The sequence below is a fragment of the Camelus bactrianus genome, chromosome 10 (genome assembly GCF_048773025.1).
Source record: "Camelus bactrianus isolate YW-2024 breed Bactrian camel chromosome 10, ASM4877302v1, whole genome shotgun sequence".
Classification (NCBI taxonomy): domain Eukaryota; kingdom Metazoa; phylum Chordata; class Mammalia; order Artiodactyla; family Camelidae; genus Camelus; species Camelus bactrianus.
In genome coordinates, this window is record NC_133548.1 from 17,113,831 (window position 1) to 17,133,896 (window position 20,066).

Consider the following 20,066-nt stretch of genomic DNA (forward strand, 5'->3'; position numbering starts at 1 on the left):
GTGTATATACGCACACACACACAAATTGTGGGATGCAGTAAAAGACAATTCAACTTGCAGCCTTAGATGTTTATGTAAGAATAGAAAAAATATTGAACATGAATTAAATGTCAAATTTATGAAATAAGAAAAATAACAGAATAAACCTCCAGAAAGGAGAACATAAAAAGAAAAGGGCAGAGTGGATCAACAAAGCCAAAAGTTGGTTCTTTAAAAATGAATAAAATAGACAAATTTCTGGCAAATGGTCAAAGAACAGAAAGCAAAAAGACACAAGTACTGGAAAAGGAAATATAAGTACATATCCAGGAGAGGTTTAATAAACAAAAGTTCCTCAAGCTACTTTATGCTAATAAATTGGCATAATTTATAATTGGGGGGAAATGCGTAAAAGCTTAGGAAACATTTTTCAAAATTGACTTAAGGAAAAATAGAAACCCTGAATAGTCTTATTACCTTTAAAGCAACATAATCAGTAGTTAAAAATCTTGTCACAAATAAATACTAAGGTTAGACTGTTTCACGAACTTTCAAGGAAAAGTCTGTCCCAAACTTTTGCAGATTCTTCTTGGGCACAGTAAAATAGGCAGCACTTTCCAGCTCATTTAATGACGGTATAACCTTTTTTTTTTTTTTTTTTTTTTACATTTTTTTATTGAGTAATCGTTATTTTACAATGTTGTGTCAAATTCTAGCGTAGAGCACAATTTTTCAGTCATACATAAACATGTATGTATTGTCATTTTTTTTGCTATGAGCTACCACAAGACCTTGTATATATTTCCCTGTGCTATTCAGTATAATCTTGTTTATCTATTCTGCATTTTAAAATCCCAGTCTGTCCCTTCCCACTCCCCCACCCCCTTGGCAACCACAAGTTTGTATTCTATGTCTATGAGTCTGTTTCTGTTCTGTATTTATGTTGTGTTTGTTTGTTTTTTAGATTCCTCATATAAGCGATCTCATATGGTATTTTTCTGTCTTTCTGGCTTACTTCACTTAGAATGACATTCTCCAGTAACATCCATGTTGCTGCAAATGGCATCATGTTGTCAGTTTTTGTGGCTGAATAGTATTCCATTGTATAAGTATACCACATCTTCTTTTTTTCAGTCATCTGTTGTTGGACATCTAGGCTGCTTCCATGTCTTGGCTATTGTAAATAGTGCTGCTATGAACATTGGGATGCAGGTGTCATTTTGAAGTAGGGTTCCTTCTGGATATATGCCCAGGAGTGGGATTCCTGGGTCCTATGGTAAGTCTATTCCTAGTCTTTTGAGGAATCTCCATACTGTTTTCCACAGTGGCTTTCCTTGCTTCCCTCTCCCACTCTTATTAATGATTTAGATGTCTTCTTTTACAATTTTGTGTTTATTCTATTTGAAATTCATAGTAGTTATCTCCTTTCCAGTTATGAGTTTCTCATTTTTGTAGCATCCTGCTTCTTTTTTGAGTAGACCTGTCAATATTTGTTTTAGCATGGGCTTAGTGTTGCTAAACTCTTTTAGTTTTTGCTTGTCTGTGAAGTTCTTTATCTCTCCTTCTATTCTAAAGGACAGCCTTGCTGGATAGAGTATCCTAGGCTGCATATTTTTTTCATTCAGGACTTTGAATATATCTTGCCACTCCCTTCTGGCCTGTAGTGTTTGTGTAGAGAAATCAGCTGAGAGCCTATGGGGGTTCCCTTGTAACTCACTCTTTGCTTTTCTCTTGCTATCTTTAGGATCATTTCTTTATCCTTGACTCTGACCATCTTGATTATGATATGTCTTGGTGTAGGTCTGTTTGGGTTCTTCCTGTTTGGGACCCTCTGAGCCTCCTGTACTTGGATATCTGATTCCTTCTTTAAGTTTGGGAAGTTTTCAGTCATGATTTCTTCAAATACGTTTTCAATCCCCTTTGTTCTTTCTTCCCCTTCTGGAACCCCTATTATGTGTAGACTGGCATGTTTTATATTATCCCATAGGTCCCTTATATTGTTTATTGTATTTTATTTGTTTTTCTCTCAGCTGTTCTGATTGGGTGCTTTCTGTTGTCCTGTCTTCTAGGTCACTTATTCGTTCCTCTGCATTATCTAGCCTGCTTTGTACAGCCTTTAGGTCAGCTCTCATCTCAGCAAATGAGTTTACTAATTCTACTTGGTTCTTCTTTATAGCTTCTATTTCATTTTTGACATATTTTGTATCTCTAAACACTATTTCTTTTAGTTCTTTCAGTACTTTGATCACTCCTTCTTTGATATCTTGATCTAGTAGGACATCAATGTCTATTTCCTTGATCGTGCTTTCAGGGGATTTCTCTTGATCTTTTAATTGGGAGTGGTTCCTCTGCTTCTTCATATTGCTCATATCTCTCTGGCACTGTGGCTTAAGGAGTATCAGTTATCTAGTTCTCCTGGAGACGGTGTGCTCTTAATGATTTTATGGAGAGGTCTTTGTGTCTTCGCCCTGTTTCGTGAACTCAGCTTGCTGTTTCCAGAGGCCCTCTGTTGGCGCCCTCGTCTGTGCTGCTCCCAGTGGCTGTCAGCTAGCAGATCGCGCCCCATCCTAACACTGGGTCAGGAGCTGAGCTCTTACCCTGTGGGCGGGTGGGTCACTCCCTCTCCTGATGCCACAGTCAGGTGCTGCACTTGGAGGGAGGCAGGTGGGTGGATCGCATCCCCCCCCAGCACCATGATCAGGTGCTGAGTTCCTGCCAGGAAAGGGGGTGGCCGCCCGCCCTCTCCTGGTGCCGGTCTCTCCGATGCTCTGTGCAGCTGCCCGCTCTGCCTCGGGTCGGCGCCCCAAAGGCGGGCTTTCGGAAGACCGTGGAATGGCCCCACCTCTGCCCTGTGCCAAATCTCAGCTCCTTGTTTGTCTTGGCGGCGCAAGTTCTCTGAGATGCCAGGGTAGAAAGATCCTATCTACCTCAGGCTGTAAACAAATCTCAGTCCTGCCCAGGAGGTTGCGGAGCCCCCGGGTGCAGATTCAGGGCTTGGCCCTGACCCCGCCCCTGCCTGGGCGCTGTGCACAGGAGGAGACGGCGGCTGTGGCTGTGCCCCACATCTCTTCTCGTGAGAAGCACCAGTAATGGCAGCGCAGGTCTGAGGAAACAAAGGCTATGGCACCCCTCCCCCCAGGGCACAGCAGCCGTGTTGCTTTGCTTTTTTTGCAGCTTATGGGGGACCTGAGGTTGTTCTGCTCCGTATCCCCTCCCAGCCACGGCGCGCAGCACCCTGCAGTCCCCTGGGGCTACCTCAGTGCAGCCGCCCCCGTCCTCCGCCCGGCTTGGGTGGCCCGTCCTGGCCCCAGCTGCCGGCTCGCGTCTCAGGCTGGGTGACACGGGGACCCTTTGTGCCCGTTTAACTCAGTTCTGTCAGTCAAGGGGTGCTCGGGGCAGATCCGAGCCTCGGAGGCTCCCCCTCCATCCCGCTGGCCTCTCTGTTGGATGCAGGGAGACCTAGTGAACAAGTGTCAGTCCTCTTTTGCTGCTCCCTCCCTGCGGGATCGGTCCCACACTGTTTTGCTTTTTCTTCTTTCTTTTTTCCTTTTCTCCTACCAGATTTTTGGCGTCTTTGTCTTTCGAAGAGGGCAATGTTCTGTCAGAGTTCGGCAGGTGCTCTGGTTGGCTGAGTAGGTCCGTAGATGTGAGTTTTGGTGTATTTGTGGGAGAGGGTGAGCTATGAGCGTCCTATTCCGCCATCTTGCTTCTCTCTTCTGAAGGTATAACCTTGATATGAAAACCAGACAAGTATGAGAAAGAAAGATTGCAAGCCCATTTCTTAAATATAAACGCAGAAATTCCGAATAAAATACCAGCAAACTGAATTCAGCAGTGAATGAAGATAATGAGATGAGACCAAGAATGTAAAGGTGATTTAATACTAGCAAGTCTATAACTCATTTAAAGCAAGGTCTCTGGAATTTGCCAGAAATGGTTCTCCTAGGATGTACTTCCATATGTATGTACACTGAGCTATTCTTGGAACATACCAGGTATGCTCTCCTTGGGCTCTTTGCCCCTCCATTTGCTCTGCCTGAAATACTCTTCCCTTGGCAGAAAGGCTTGCTCAAGACTGTTCCATTGCCGCCTCTCTCTAGGCCTGCCATGAGTACCTTATTTAACATCCCAAGCCTCCCACCATAACCCTGACATACAGATTCCCCATCCTACTTACCTTGCTTCATTTTCTGCACAGCATAGAGCACTCACACTATGTTATCATTCTGTTTGTTTATTACCCGCCTCCCTTCTTTGCTTCCCACCCCTGGTCCCAGCCCCTGTGCAAGTTTAAGGTCAATTGATGCAAGAATTTTTGTCTGCCTTGTTCATTGTAGTTTCAGCAGCACCCAGAAGAGTAAATGGACATGGATGGCCTTCAATAAATGCACACAACAGTTTGTCTAGAAACTTTGGAACAAGGAAGACAAGCTGGCCTTATATCCTTTTAGGATTATTGTTTGTTCCCACTTTGCTTGCTTTTCAGTGGCACACGTAAAGGGGAGTGGACAAAGTTGTAATATGATGTTTATCATGTTAAAACTTTTTATCTAATGCTTGTGCTCATGCTAAACACAGTGTTCCATTTATAGGTGTTTCCATATAAACCTTAATAGAAGAATTATGTTTCCACAAGGGAATTTGAATTCTGTCCATATTTAGATGTTTTGCATCATGTTTGACATAAGTATGCTAATCTAAAAACATTAGAATGCCACGAAGTAGTGAGTCCTTCAAATTTTTAAGATTAAATTAGTTTCCAACATATTAAATGAAAAGCTTTGCTCATTTGCTTTGATACTGGTAAACTATAAAGTTGTAGAATTCAGGACCACCAAAATCTCAGGTAATTTTTGGTGTCAATAAACTTCAGAAATTATAGTACTACTTAAACTCATTTCATTCTCGTAAGGTATTATTATCACAATAAATCCCTTTCACATGGAATCGGTACCATTTGATTGGTATTGGCTTTGATGTTCGCTCTATATAAAATTCAGTTCTATTATATTTTGATGCAATAATATCAAATGAGAACTCAGAATTCATCTCTTTAGGGCAGAACCACATTTGAGGAACTGAAGACCAATATTGTCATCTTCATTTATTCCCAGTGCATGTGGGCCTGGCATAAGGACAGATCAGAATGGCACACATCATTCTGTGTGTAGGATAATTCCTCTCCTGTCCCAACCCCCCCACCCCATGCTATTGCACTGAAAGGACAGTAAATGAAAATCTGGCTTTCTGTGTTGTGAAGTGAGCAGATACTACATAAATAATCATTACTAGCTTCTGCTCTTCTTTTTTGTGTGTTCAAACCTTACCTAGCACAAATCAGACTACAAAATCAAGTCAACAAAAAGTCTAGAAATTATGCTTCACTATTTTGAAGGTTTCAGGAACACTGGTTTCTCTTAGTACAACTCTTCTTTTATGTGCCTAGAAACATAGATTTCCACGTCATCATCTTCAACCTGGAGTGTCAAATACAAGAGGATACTTGCTAAGTTGAAGCAATCAAAGCCATAGCTCAGAAGTTTAGAGATCGCTAAGGGATTTCCTAGCCAGAATACAACTGTTTTTTAAATGGGACAAAAGATGTATGTTGTATACTTGCAAACCAATCCCTCCCCCCTCTACCAACTCTCCATCAAAAGCCACAACAATCAACCAACAAATATGTGAAGGCAAACGAGATACTGTCCAGTTCATTGTGGTTTTACCATTTCTACAAGAAAATGAGAGAAAAAGGCAATGTGTTTTTCATAAAGCTAAATTTATTCAATTTAAATGACTATTCTTCATTCTCAGATGATGTTCTTCCTATTTTGAGGGTGCTAAATGCCTTTTATATAATGATGCCAATAGCAGATGGTAAATTTGAGTTTTTCTGTTTTTGTTTTATGTCCTTAGCGGGCAAGTTTAAAAGCTAGAAACAGTAGAAACACTTCAGCACACTAATTAATTTTCTCTTTCCTTTTTTTTTTTTTTTTTTTTTGCAAATTTACTGGTACCTAAACTCAGAGCCTGGGAACCACAGCCTAGGCAAAGACCTACCTTCTATATTGCATGTTACACAACACTGAGTTACTTCTGAGCAATTTCCCCAAACAAGTTATGTAGCAGGATTAAAGTAAGTCTTAATTTATATTAAACCAGTGTAAAAATGGCCTTAATTTCAAACACCAAAGAAATATATTCGCAATCAATACCATGGTTATATCATTTTTTAAAACTAATTATGTCGATATCTATAGGGCACCAATTTAAAAGTATAATGCCATCATTGTTCTACAAGTAGTCTGCTGTCACATATGTGAGTAATCTTGATGCAGTGCAGAAAAACCACAGCTGGGGTCCAAGCAGGCCACTTTCTTGGGTCAGGGTTTTAGTGGCACCGTGGGGTCTGCCCATCTCAATGTACATTTTGGCCTGTTTACCTTTATAAGTCATACCATATAGCATTCATCATTTATATACATTTAAACTGAGAAGACATACGTATTAGAGGAAAGCATTTTTTAGTGGGTTTCCTGTGTCAAAAATAACTCCATATTTCTTCATTATTTTTACATCATTAGCTACCCTTGAGAAAGAAGAAGTGCCATATAAATGTATAAACAGAGATATACTTTCAGAAAACCTTACCAAGAGCTATGCAAATTGAGTATGTCCTCCCATAAGTGAATCAGTTAATATCTCCACTCCCTCAAAGTGTTAAAAGCAAAAGAGAGTAGCTGGCAATTTTAAAACATACTTTTTAAACTATGTTTTGGAGAAAATACAAGAATCATCATGACTGGCATTTGGGACCAGATGAAACTCTTGAGCCTTATGTCTGACTCTGTCATTCTGTGATTTGCCATCATTGTGTTCCTTCCTATTAAGCAGTTCTTCTTAATGTTAGTTTTATAGCCATTTGATATGAGTATTTATGTTAAACTTCAAAATAACTCCTAGTAGCTCCCAGAATATATGTCAGGAACTCCTAAAAGCAACTTCTGCTGTCCGCCCAATTATGACAACTTTTAGCTTTATCAGCAACTATTAACATGACAAATGAAGATCTGGAGATGGTGGGTGCCTTGCTGTGAACATGCCTAGGCTGGAGCATCTGGCCAAGTTCCTCCATTCAATTATCAATTCTCAGTTCTTCTTGTTTTTCTTCAGATAGCGAGCCCGCATGGAAGTGCCTATATTCATGGCCATTTTAAAATAAAGCCAGGAAGGCAGGATTGAGATGACTGAGGCCTATAGGGAAAGAAGTGGGGAGACATGTAATTAAGGCCTATAATTTGAAGTCATTTGAAACATACGCTCTTATTAAGTTTTACTGTATTATTGTTTCATTTATAGGTAGATTTTAGAGTTCTTGGGTGTACTGTTTAAAATAAAATAAAACACAGATGCCTTGTTATTAAGTCTAGATAACGTATACAAGCTAATGTATCACATACTATTTTGTGATTCGATGTGATTCAGAGTGCTGATTTGGGACTTACAGATCTACATACCATAAGAGAATGGATCAGGTAGCCGTTGGTTCGGGACTGCACGCCGACGGTTTTAATTGCAGACTTCACAAACACCTCTGGAGAGGGCTTATCCCAAGTTGGCCTTCGGATGTTAGCCAGTTTTGTAGCAACAAAGTAGGGGAGGACACTCTGGAAAGACAACATACCCCACCCCCCAAAACCATGCCATTAATTAGGAAGGTCACAAACTCAGAATTCACAGTGATGCTTTACTGTTCTTAGTGGCAGAAACACTCTGAAGAAATCTAAAGTTTGTATCTTTAGAGAGAGAGAGAAGAAAAGAGAAGCAATTATCTAAAACTACCTTGATAGAACAAATGACAGCGTTAAAACAAACCGTAAAAAACCAATCTACCAACACAACAGAGCTGGAGACTAGAGAAAGTATTAAAAATAAGCAGAAATGTACCTTTTTTTGAGCCTTTAAAAAGAAAGCGTTAAACAAATCTAGAGAGCAGGGATTCAGGACAGGATGCTTTCCACTCTGACTCAGCATAATAGTTAGAGAACCACCACCCAGGAGATTTTTGACATTTTACCCCCCTAAAGACATTATATTAATTTTCTCCATAATTTACAGTTATTAAGCTTATTCTAACAGCTTTGGTCCCTCTAAAATAAACATTTCTCGTTTGCAGCTTTGGGCTACCACATTTCCTCCCTAGTTTCTTACCATTCTGCTTCTGAGTTTTCTAAACTTTGCTATTGATATGACAGGATCACCTCCCTTTTTTTTTTTATTTAACTTTTTTCTTTGTTGGGGGAGACAGGATAACGTTATAGAAACAGCTTGACTAGTGTGGGAGGACAAATCTGGACGCTACCTTTTAGAGGAACCTCACTCTGTTCTTTTTTTCTTACACTTGCTACATTTTGGATACACTTCAACACAGAATGTAAGGAATCCCTATTACAACAGCACCTGAGTCATGACTCACAAGGTTCCTTCTCTAGTTTGAAATAACTTGGGCATAGTTGCACACCAAGGAGTGAATGTACTGTCTGCCACGTGTGAGAGGCCAGGGTGTAAATTACAATGAAACATCTATTAAAGAGGATCTGTTTCAACACATGGTGGTCAAAATCAAGAACTTCATTACTAGAAGCAGAAATAAAATTAAGATGTGTTCTAGACTGTAGACTTCCTTCCTGCTGAGAGCTGGGGAGTTCCTGTATCTCTTTGGTTTGGTTTTGTATTTTTCCCACTTCCAAGTGTGAGTCACCCTCCTTAACAGGTGGGCTGAAACTTTTTTTTTTTAAATCCATACAAACTTCAGCCTACCTGTTAAGAACCATGAACCCAAGGGCCTCCTCACTGTCCCTCTCCATCTTTCTCTTAGTCCCTGCAGCCACAAACCTACACAAAGTAAGTTAACTTCCCCAAAGTACTTCAATACCAGGGCCAATTTTGATTAGGTGACTTTTAGACTTTAAAGAATTTGTTTATTGAAATTACTATTCATTTATCCCTTACTTAAAGAGCAATTTTTTTTTGTCAAAAAGGTCTTTAATTTTAAAACCATGCTTATACAAGGATCCAGTATGTGAGAGCACAAACCAAAGAGAGAGCTCAGCCTAACACACAGCATGAAAGGCCGAGCTTAAGGAGGGTCTACCAATGGGTAGGGAAAGAAAAGTTTGTTCATCGACCTGAGTAGCAAACAAAGCAAAGAGTTTATGCATATACTCTGACTCAAATAATGAAGGAATATAAGAAAACCATGCCACATCTCTGTGTCTCAGAGTTCCTGGTTACAAAAAAAGATTAAAAAAAAAAAAAAAACCCTTCCCATCTATAGACCATAGGCCTGCCAAGAGTACTGTACAGTTTTGAGCATCTCAACATAAAGGTGGTCTAGTAATGATACCTTCTGATTACATAATTGTATTACAATCCTTTCTCCCTCCTGCTCGCTCGCTCTGGCATAAATCGGACTGTTTTGACCCTGTAGAAGAATTGAGTCGCACTGCCTGGCTGAACCACTTGATGGCGCCACACGTTAACTCACCATTCAGCTAAACCATCCCCCTAGTCTAGAGAAGGTCCTGGCTCTGGAGGTGGGGACAAGAGACGCCTGTCAGTTCTATTCTGGAGAGGATATTTATTTCCACAGTGGTTTAAAATCAAGGCAGTTAATATGGCCTCACAGAGGATGGAAAGGATTCAGAGATGAAGTAACTTTTCAGCTAAGTCTTTATAAAGTGGGGAGTCTGCTAGCTAAACAAATAAGGGCAGAACATTTTCGGTAATGGGGACAGCAGGACCAAAGAAAAGGAGACATAGGAGAGCACGCTGTTCTCAGGGAACCACGTGTAGTTCAGTACGGTTCAGACATCGGAAACGTGGGAAGCAGTGGCAGGAGTAAGGCTAAACAGCTCAAAAAATTACATCCAATCACTGACAGTATCCGTTTCTACAGCATAAGCTCTGTGGTGACATGGTCTTTTTCACCGTGATACTGCCAGTGCTTAGAACAGTGCCTAGCATGGACCGGGGGAGCAAAGAAGATGTATTGAATAAGTTAGCAACAGAATAGTTCATTTTGGACAACACTGAATATTGTACAGGGGTCCCTTTCTACTGCTGCAGTCCAGAAAGTTAATTACACCGGGAAGTTGACAATGTCATATGAGAATTTAAACCAAAAATTTTAGATATTCTGAAGCTTAAGAAAGATTATCTATCTAAACAAAGGCAAACTTATAGGTCTTAGTAACTTGCCCAGAATTTAAAAAGCAGTGTTTCAAGTTATGTAAAAGAAATATATGACAAAATATCATCCTAGCTACATCCTTCAACAGTTAAACAAAAACCCAATAAATGATAATCCATTTTTCCCACCTACGTGGGGAAACATTACAGTGAACAGGTCAGAGGATTCTCAAACTTATAGGAAGTACTTGGGGCAGAAGAAATTTTAAAAGTTGCTGAAGCTCAACAATTTGCCATTAAAAATATTGCCAGCTTGGAGACAACCTGAACCTTGACAGCTTCAGATACAGGCAAGTGCCCTGGTCTTCACACTTAGAATCCCAAACTGAAAATGGTTCACTAGGCCATAAAGCAAAGCTCTGGATGTTTTGCCTTTGCTCAGTCTACTAAAAAAAAAAAATCCCTGGAGACAAACTCAGAGTCCTTTACCTCACCCACTGAGTAGCCTGCTTAGGTATCTAGTCTTTAGGAAACAGTTTAGGGGGCCTTGGTTCAGAACAGGAAGGTTCCTACAACTTAATGTCACAGAGTCGGGGAAAGATGGATGCCTGATGCTGCGAGGCAGGTGTTCAAGACTCAAACACTGAACCTTCTAGCTTCTGCTGGTGGAGTGTCTTTCATGTTGTCATCTGTGCACCAAGCATGCCTTCTCGAATTGAAAAATGACCCGAACAACTCAGAACCATGCTTTGGGAAACGTGGATCCAGAGGATGCCAGGCTCCAGTCTATTTGCACAATATAGAATTCCCGACATGGTGTCTAATCTGTCTTATGAGCACTAAGTTCACCAGGGAAGCTGCCACACGCTTCTAAGGCTGAGGCTGCGGCTCTGATGGTGTTTCAGGGAATCTTTTCTCCTTAAGTCCATGTGTTCACCCTCCATTTCAGGATCTGATATCCTCCAGGAAACCTGAACAATTATATACATAGATCCTAGTTTTGGAGTTTGTAGACCATGAAATGAGCATTTCCACAAAAGGGCCCTTGATTGTCTCACTGGTAAAAACCCTTGGACTTCCTAGAAAATGTTAGGAAAAAGAAGTCATTCTGATGGTGCTGAGATCTCTGATTCTATGGCACTGAGCAAAGGCCCCATAGTAACATTAGATATAAACCCGGGCACCTGAGCCCAGAATGAAGGAGTTAAAATGCTGGGCTCTGCACAAAGAAAATCCTTGATCCATCCTGGCTGCCTGATAGTCTTACAAATGACCTACTTCCAAGTATGTGGAATTCAGATGTTAACATTCAAGGAACAAGAGGGAAAACAGTGTTACCTCACTGAAGGCATGTATTTAACAAGGATTTCCTGAGCACCTACTAGAACACTGTTTTAGGCACTTGTAATACATTTATGAACAAAAATAAAGTCCCTAATCTTACAGAGCTTACATTTTAATGGGGGTGGGGGCACTAGGGGGTGGATGTACACAGACCACAAACAAATGGTAAAAGAATGTATACGACATTGGCAGGTGATGATAAAAAGGAAGAAAAATAAACCTGAGTAAAGGAAGGAGGTGATGGAAGCTGATCCTGTAGGTGATCAAGAAAGCCCTCTGTGATATGGTGACATATATGTGACGTGGTTACACATAAGCAAAGGTCTCAGTGAAGGGAGAGAAATGATCTGGACTGTGCTTTAAAGAGATCACTCTGACTGTTAGGAGCAAACTGTGGGAGCTACAGGCAAGGCTGAGCGTAGGCACCCCCAAGTGTCCAGGACAAGAGGTCATGGTGGCTCAAATTAGAGTAGTAGGAATGGCAGTCATCAGAAGTGGATTTTTTTTAAATTAGGCTTATTTATTTACTTTTTAAATGGAGGTACTGGGGATTGAACCTAGGACCTCGTGCATGCTAAACATGTACTCCACCACTGAGCTATGCCCTCTGCTTCCCCTGCCAGAAAGTGGATATATTTAAAGGATAAACTAAAGTCAGTAGGATTTCCTGATGGAAAGAATAAGCAGGGTACAGGTGGAAAAAACATCAGTTCTGAAGTCAGACAGACTTGGATTCAGATTCCACTTGACCACTTATGAGCTGTGAGATCTTGAGCAAAATGCTGAGCTTCACTGGAGGATAAAGCATCTTCCCTATTGTATTATGAGGATTAAATAACATACTATCAGTTAAAGAGTATGGGATTTGAACTCAGCAATTATTTTCTAAGTTTTCTAAGATTTATATTTTTCAGAATGAATTTGGAAAGAAAAACTTGGCTGAATTTTTATATCCTATAAGAGGTGTAAGAACCTATACAAAATGACTGAGGTAGCCACCCGGATATCTGAGTCCTTTCTGGATACAGATTTAATGTGGTTTGAAGGATTAAAGGACATCTTAGGTTTTTAGTGCTTGTGGTACAACACTGTTGTAAAAGGCCAAGAAAAAAAAAAGACATCATCACTGATAAAAAATGGGGCTTCACCTAGTTGGAAGGGATCTGGGTCCAATGATCCCAACAGGACTAATTTTATTCTTAAGCCATTACGTTGGTGCAGTTGACCAGATATGAATATATCCTGGGGGAATCTTTCTGTTGCTTTATAGTTCTCTGTATTTAGACTCTGTTTGCACTAAAGATACACTCCATTACCTTCTTTTATTGTCACTGGCAACTAATGAGAAGAATGGATGAGGACTTACATTTGCTTTGCAATCCTGACAGCCATGTCTCCATGTTTGGCTTTCTAGCTCTGTGAAGCCTGGTAGATCTATATGATTACTCTGAGCAATAGAATGTTTTACCAAAACATAAAATAGGAATATCTTCTTTCATTTAAAAAATAAACTTGAATTTTGTTTTCTCCCTCTTCTCAATTCATCCTATTTGTTTTCTAAATTTAAGCTGATTTAAAGCTACATTTTTAACCGAATTAATACCCGCCTTCTCTGGGTCTGGGTGGTCTCCACTTGCCTCCTCATCTTTCCTCGGGTAGAGAGTCAGGTCAACTAAACTTTACGGGATGGTTTTAGTTAGCAAATAATCTCCTTGTTGAGAGTGCTTCCAGAGACCTGGCTTCCCAGCTCCAGGGAAGAAAACCAAGATGCCGAGTAACACCCAAGGAGAAGCAAGAAGGCATTGCAGAAAGAGCACAGACCTTGGTGTTATCCAAACCCACATCACCAACACAGATGGGTAAATTTCCTACTCCTTCCCACATTCCCCAACATAGCAGCTGCCTTTAGGTTCTTCACAGGGCTGACACTATGTAAAACCATCTCAGTCCTGTATTTGCTTATTTATTATCTGTCTCCTTCCCACTAAACATCAACTCTGCCACAGCAGGGACTCCATCTGTCTTTCTGCCATTGCGTCCCCAGCTCCCTGCTAGCTCCTTCTCAGTGTTTCTTGACTGAGGGCATGTGGAACACGATATATGCTTCTAGTTTTGGACTTAGTATCCCTTGTCATTGTCATGTGTTTAAATCTCTGTCTTCTCTCTCTGTGGGTGCCTTGAGGACAGGGACTGTGTCTGATTCCCTTGGCCTCCTCCCTGCCTCACTAAAGAGCTGGCCAGGGGCAGGCGCTGCGCTGGCTGGTGAGCTGCACTGACCTGAGGCAAGTTACATGATTCCTATTGATTGTTAGCTTCCCATTCGTAAAATGGGACTAGGTTAATGTCTGTCTCAAACAGGATAACAAAGTAGGTGAAAATATGAGGCATGTTGTAGACAGTAAATAAATGCAAATTTCTTTCTTCCCATTTCACAGTTTTCAGTGTTTTTACAGATGCTACATCATGTGTCCCCACCTGCTGAAGGGGGAGGCTGAGTCTCACAGTAATGAAGCAGCTTTCTATGGGGACATCAGAGCTAAAACCTTGGTTGGTTGACTCTGGGCTCGGCATCCTTCCCTCACTGCCTCTGAGCACAGCAGTCATAAATGCAGTCTGCATAAAACCACAGCCTGGACTGAGAGAGCTGTGACTTCTTGGTTTGAAGTGGCTAAATATCTGGGCAGGGCTTCATAAATTCTTTAGCATCAAAAAGCTCTTCATAAGCCAGATTTGTGAAGAATCATTGCTTGATGCTAAATGTAGAGAAAACTGTAATAGGGAGCAGGACATCTGCATGGTCTTCAAAGTGTCTCCCCACAAGTAGCTCATTAGTGCAAGGGGGAAGAACAGTAATGACAGAGCAGAGAAACTGGGTAACTCGAATGAAGGCTCAAAATCAACATCACCAGTGAGGGGCAGGTGGGTATCATGTGTCTCTGAATGCGATGCCCTGAGACAGATACGATGTCACATATGTAATTTTGGCCAGGAAAGCATAACCTGAATCTAACCATGAGGAATCATCAGAGAAATCCCAAATGAGGAATGTTTGATTAAAAGGAGCCGTGGATGTATTCCAGATTAAAGGGAACTAAAGAGACAGGAAAGCTGTATAATACCTGGTCCTAGATTGAATTCTTTACAGGAGGATTAAAAAAATGCTATAGAGGACACCATGGAGTCAAAAATTGGAATACAAAGGGCAGATTAGACAAAAATACTACATCAGGGGAGGATATAGCTAGCTCAGTGGTAGAGCACATGCTTAGCATGCATAAAGTCCTGGGTTCCATCCCCAGTACTTCCATTAAATAAACAAACATACATACAAACGTAATTACCACCCCCCCAAAAAATTAAAAAAAAATACTACAATGTTAATTCTAAAGTTGGTAACTGAATTGTGGTTATCTAAAAGGATATCCTTATTCTTTGGAAATACACACTAAAGGATTTAGAGGTAAGGAAACATGATGTATGCAGCTCACTTCCCAATGATAAAACAAATGGAGTAAAATGTTAACAATAAGTGAATCTGGGTAGAGTATTGGGGTGTCTTTTGTACTATTCTTATTCTTACGAGTTCTCTGTAGACTTGAAATTATTTCCAAATCAAAAGTTTTTTAAAAAAACAAGACGGTTTGTGAAAGTTTTACAGAATAAGAGTTCAAGAAGTGTTGTTTTAGGATGCCATCTTAGTCTTAGCAATTTCTTACCTGCTCAGCATTAACAGCAAGTTGGTACGGGGCACACAGAAGGAATCGGGTACTGGGGCCCACTAACTAGCCAGTCAGATCACTTATGATTTTGCCCTTTGAAAGAGTTAAGCATAATTTTGCCTGGGTTTATAATGAGAACAGAGAGTTCTTACCAACAGAGCACAATTTTGATAAGATTTACGAGAATGTACTTCTTATCCTCAACAGACAGAGTCAAAATTCACCTCCAGGACACTTGTATCACTTGTTGCTACTTACTTGCATTTCCAGGAAATGCTTGTATATTGGCAAATCTGAATTCATGGAGGAAATTTTAAATGCCTGTACATAATTATAGGAAAGAAGGGGGTTGAAAAGCAAAGACAAAATGATTAATTAGCAATGAATATAAAACAACCTAGAATTTGAGAAACCTACTCTCTTCCTCTCCCCAAAGAGCAATCTGTTGGACCTTCACATGGAGGCAGACCTAAAAAGAGAACTTTCCTTCCAAAGTTAGAAGAAACTGAAACTTGGCATTAGAACATTAGCTGGGAAACCCTTTAAATACTGAGTTTGAAAATTCAAGACCAGAGGTATATGGGAGCAACAGAAGAAGCTTGAAAAGCCTTAAAACAGAGGGCTGTGTATCACAAAGCATGGACATGCACAGCCAGTCTCTGCGATGCCAGGAAATGGCAGGTCTCTAGTGTGCCTGGAATTACATGTGCCATTAGCAACACACAGACAAACACAATCAAAAGCCTGTTCTCAAGAATACACTGGAACGGGGACAGTTCCAGGCCAGAGAGTCCCAGCCAGACATATATAATAAGAAATAAGAGGGCAGAAGGGAAGGCATAACCAAACATACCAGCAGCCGAGATAAGGCTTCCCAGGGCAGGTGAAGTGTGACAGAAGCCCTGAAAGATGGACGGGGTCCACAGGCTCAGGTGTGAACGGGGCAGAGAGATGCGGAGTGTGGACATGGAGAGGAGTTGGGGAGAGGAGTTGGGGAGAGGGCAGGCTGGCAGAGGGGCCAGTCGTGGGCATTGCAGAGGGCAGAGCACACACCGGCCACTACAACGTCCACTCCAGCCAGAACGCAGAGTGGGATGATACAGTGACAAGAGAGGTGATGGCCTTGTGGGGTCTGAATTCAATGCTAAACACTACAGGCAGCCCCTGGAGGGCTAGGAAGCAAAGCAATGTTATCAGACTTGTTTTTAACAAGATCACCCAGGAAACAGTATGTGGGATAGAGTGGAAGGGGAAGCCAGCTGATAAATACTCCTGGACCAAAAAATGTGCAGACTTAACACACCACCAGAGAAAAAAACAATACTTTTTAACTGAGCTTCATTGAGATCCCACATTTTTGATCCCCTTGGTCAGAATCAATATGAGATCGTCTTCTACTTCAGCATTCTCATGTGTTCCCAAAGAAACAGGACACTTGTACTTTCCTCACTAACAGTTCAGCACTTATTTTTTTCACCAAATTCATTCTAAGTTTAAACCTTGAATGAATTCCTGTGAAGGAAGGCAGTCATTAATGAAATTACATAATCTATCATTCATGATTAAGGAAAAATAAAAGTTTATCAAAGTAAACCAAATGCTAATATGTTTTTGTAGTAGCTTCTAGTTGCAGCAAATCAAGAGGCAGAGAGTATGGAGAAAAGATCTTTGAAGGAAACCAGATGCGGAAAAAAGGAAGAGACAGTCTTGTGTGTTGACAGAATTTTAGATACTGCTCGTCTATGCTCACAAAGCCTAAGATTCCCTTTTGTCACTGAAACACTTGCAGCTTCTGGTCACACTGCTTATAGGTCACCTACCAATGGACCTTTAAGATCCTGCTTAGTAGATGCAGGACTCTCAGTAGATGGTTTAAAAAGTATTAAATTAATGGCTTGAATACAACAGATTCATCAGAATGAAAAAATGGCACAACTGATGCCTTTACCTCCCATGAATGCTTTGTTGATTTCCTTGCTACCAAAATACAACTCGTTCTACCGAGCAGGCTGGAGCGCTTAGCATTAAAATGACTGGTGTCAAAGAAGGGGGAAAGGGGAGAGTAGGATAGCTCCATATATAAAATTCAGGATTCTCGAAAGCCCTATCCTCCCCAGTGTACCCAGTATTGATGGGAAGCTGCAAATCGGAATAACACCAAAGGGCTATGACATCTAGAGACTCCCTTGGGGGACACCTCAGGTAAGAATTTAGAGGAAGCACTAAACTGACCCTAGAAGATGAGGAAACATTCACCCTAAAGACAGAAAGGAGGAAATGGCACTAGGCAGCCCAGCACCCCTCTGACACGTGGCTGCCTGAGCACAAATGAAGCCAATAAGGTTTCAACGCTGTCCCAAAGGCCTGGAGCAAGTAGCCCAGTGGTTAAAAACAAAGGCTTTGGTGACTTGAGTCCTGGTTCGACATTAGCAAGTGGCTTAACCTCTCTGAACCCTGATGTTTAAAGATGATGATGATCACACCGTCTTATGAGGTCATTATGAGACACAATGAAATAACTGGACACGCAACAAGTGCTCAGCACTGTGCCTGAAAAGTATCCCCTCAAATATTAGCTATTACTATGATGATTGATCATTGGAGGCTTCAAGTTACAAAAAGGAAAACACCAGGCTCACAGAATTGAAAGCCATGAACACTGGGGGTGTGAAGAGGCAGGGGCAGGTTGTGGGCAGGAGCAGGAAAGGGGTAAGGATTGCAGTTTCCCCAAGACATTGTTAAAAATGTGCCTAAGGATGGAAATACTGTGAACCATTATCTCTTGGTGTTGAACAATAGCTGATTTGAGATAGATACCCTTAAAAGCTCCTATATTTGCTTCCTCTCGTATTTTGTATTGTATTTGTACAGCACTGTATCTGTTAGTTACATAATAAAATCAAAGGTCTCTATAAGCACAACATTGTAAATTGAATACACTTCAATTTTTAAAAAAAAAAAAAAGAGGGTCTCTATAAAAATTAAGTCAAAATGGATGGAAGGCCTAAACCTAAGAGCTAAAAACTATAAAACTCTTGAAAGACAACATAGGGGGAAAGCCTCATGACATTTGATTTGCAGTGATTTTTTTTGGATATGACACCAAAAGCACAGGCAGCAATAACAAAAAATGGGTAAACTGGACTACATCAAAATGTAAAACTTTTGAGCATCAAAGGACACTATCCATAGAATGAAAAGGTAACCCTTGGAATGGGAGAAAATACTTGCAAATCATATATCTAATATATCTAATAAAGAGTTAATATCCAGAATCTCACAATTCAAAAATAAAAGCAAACAACTCAATGAAAAAATGGGCAAAGGACCTGAATAGACATTTCTCCAAAGACAGCCAAATGGCCAATAAACATTTGAACAGATGCTCAACATCACTAATCATTGAGGAAATGCAAGTCAAAATCAAAACCACAATTAGATACCACTTCACACCTATTAGGATGGCAATTATTAAAAACAAACAAACAAAAAGAAAAGAAGTATTTATTGGTGAGGATGTACAGAAAATGGAACCCTTATGCACTGCTGGTAGGACTGTAAAATAGGATAGCTACTATGGAAAACAGAAGGTGATTATTCAAAAAAAAATTATTATATGATCCAGCAATTTCATTTCTGGGTACATATCCAGAAGAACTGAAAGCAAGTTTTCAAAAAGATAGGTATACACTCATGTTCACAGCACCATTTTTCACAGCAGCCAAGAAGTGGAAGAAACTCAAATGTCCATTGACAGATGAATGGATAAACACAATGCGGTGTATACATAAAATGGAATTTTATTCAGCCTTAAAAAGGAAATTCTGCCCCATGCTACAACATGGATGAAACTTGAAGACATTATGCTATGTGATTATGTGATTATGTGATTCCACTCATATAGTCAAATTCAGAGACAGGAATAGAATGGTGGCTGTCAGGGGCTCGGGCAGGGGGAAATGGAAGGTTACTGTTTAATGGATAGAGTTTCATTTTGGGAAATGAAAAAAGTTCTGGAGATGGAAGGTAGTGATGGTTGCACAACAATGTGAATATACTGAAAGCCACTGAACTGCATACTTAAAAGTGGTTGAAATGGTGCTTTTGGTTATGTCTATTTTACCAGGATTAAAAAAAATCACTCCCACACCTACATCATCCTGGTGGATGCAGTCACCCTTGCTCCAGTAAGAGTTAGCTCTTTATTCAGCTCTCTGCCTCTTATGATAATGAGTGGCTTTGGAACAGTCATGGCACATCTTACATGCCTGGCAGCTAAGAGATATTGACAGTCTAATTCTCTCAAAAATAAAAATTGAGAAATTACAATTATTATGCCTCAACTGTTCATACTGCATTTAGTTCTACCTTACGTGTTACCACTTAAACATTCTAGGGAATAATTGTTCAAAATCTAGACTTAAGTGCATAAAGGAAAAAGAAACCGTGTCTTTAATGGTGTGCCAACGTCACATTCACTTAGGAATGTGATTTTCTTTCATTGCCAAGACAGCAACAGTTGCCGTGGAAACCACACAAAAACAGGGATGCTTAACTGAAACAAACTCCACTCACCTGCACAATGATGCCCTTGTGCTTATATTCCTCATGGAGGCTCTGGGAGAAGAAATCTACAAAAGCCTGGGACGGGGTGGGAGTGAGAACACACATGCACATTACATCAATCTGCCCGATCTGTAGCCATGGCAACAAAAATGATCAACTAACCATTTAACACTATAGCTTCTAATCATTCTTTTTATTTCAAATGCAGAAGAGACCTTAAAAACACACCTCAGAACATCAAGTTGTTTTTATCTGCCATTGAATTAA

At 40.5% G+C, this 20,066-nt stretch overlaps 1 protein-coding gene and 1 long non-coding RNA gene across 2 annotated transcripts in view; one reads left to right on the forward strand and one right to left on the reverse strand.

Annotated features, from left to right (window-relative positions):
- Positions 1–20,066, forward strand: part of LOC141578845 (uncharacterized) — a 33,726-nt gene that overhangs the window by 12,696 nt on the left and 964 nt on the right. The gene's annotated exons all lie outside the window — the stretch shown is intronic.
- Positions 5,948–20,066, reverse strand: part of HSD17B12 (hydroxysteroid 17-beta dehydrogenase 12) — a 135,289-nt gene continuing 121,170 nt past the window's right edge. Inside the window, exons 9-11 of the mRNA XM_074372147.1 lie at positions 19,809–19,874; positions 7,497–7,646; positions 5,948–7,233 (exon numbers count right to left, since the gene is read on the reverse strand). Coding sequence (XP_074228248.1) covers positions 7,129–7,233; positions 7,497–7,646; positions 19,809–19,874 — 321 coding nt within the window. The 3' untranslated portion in view covers positions 5,948–7,128. The remainder of the gene's footprint in view (positions 7,234–7,496; positions 7,647–19,808; positions 19,875–20,066) is intronic.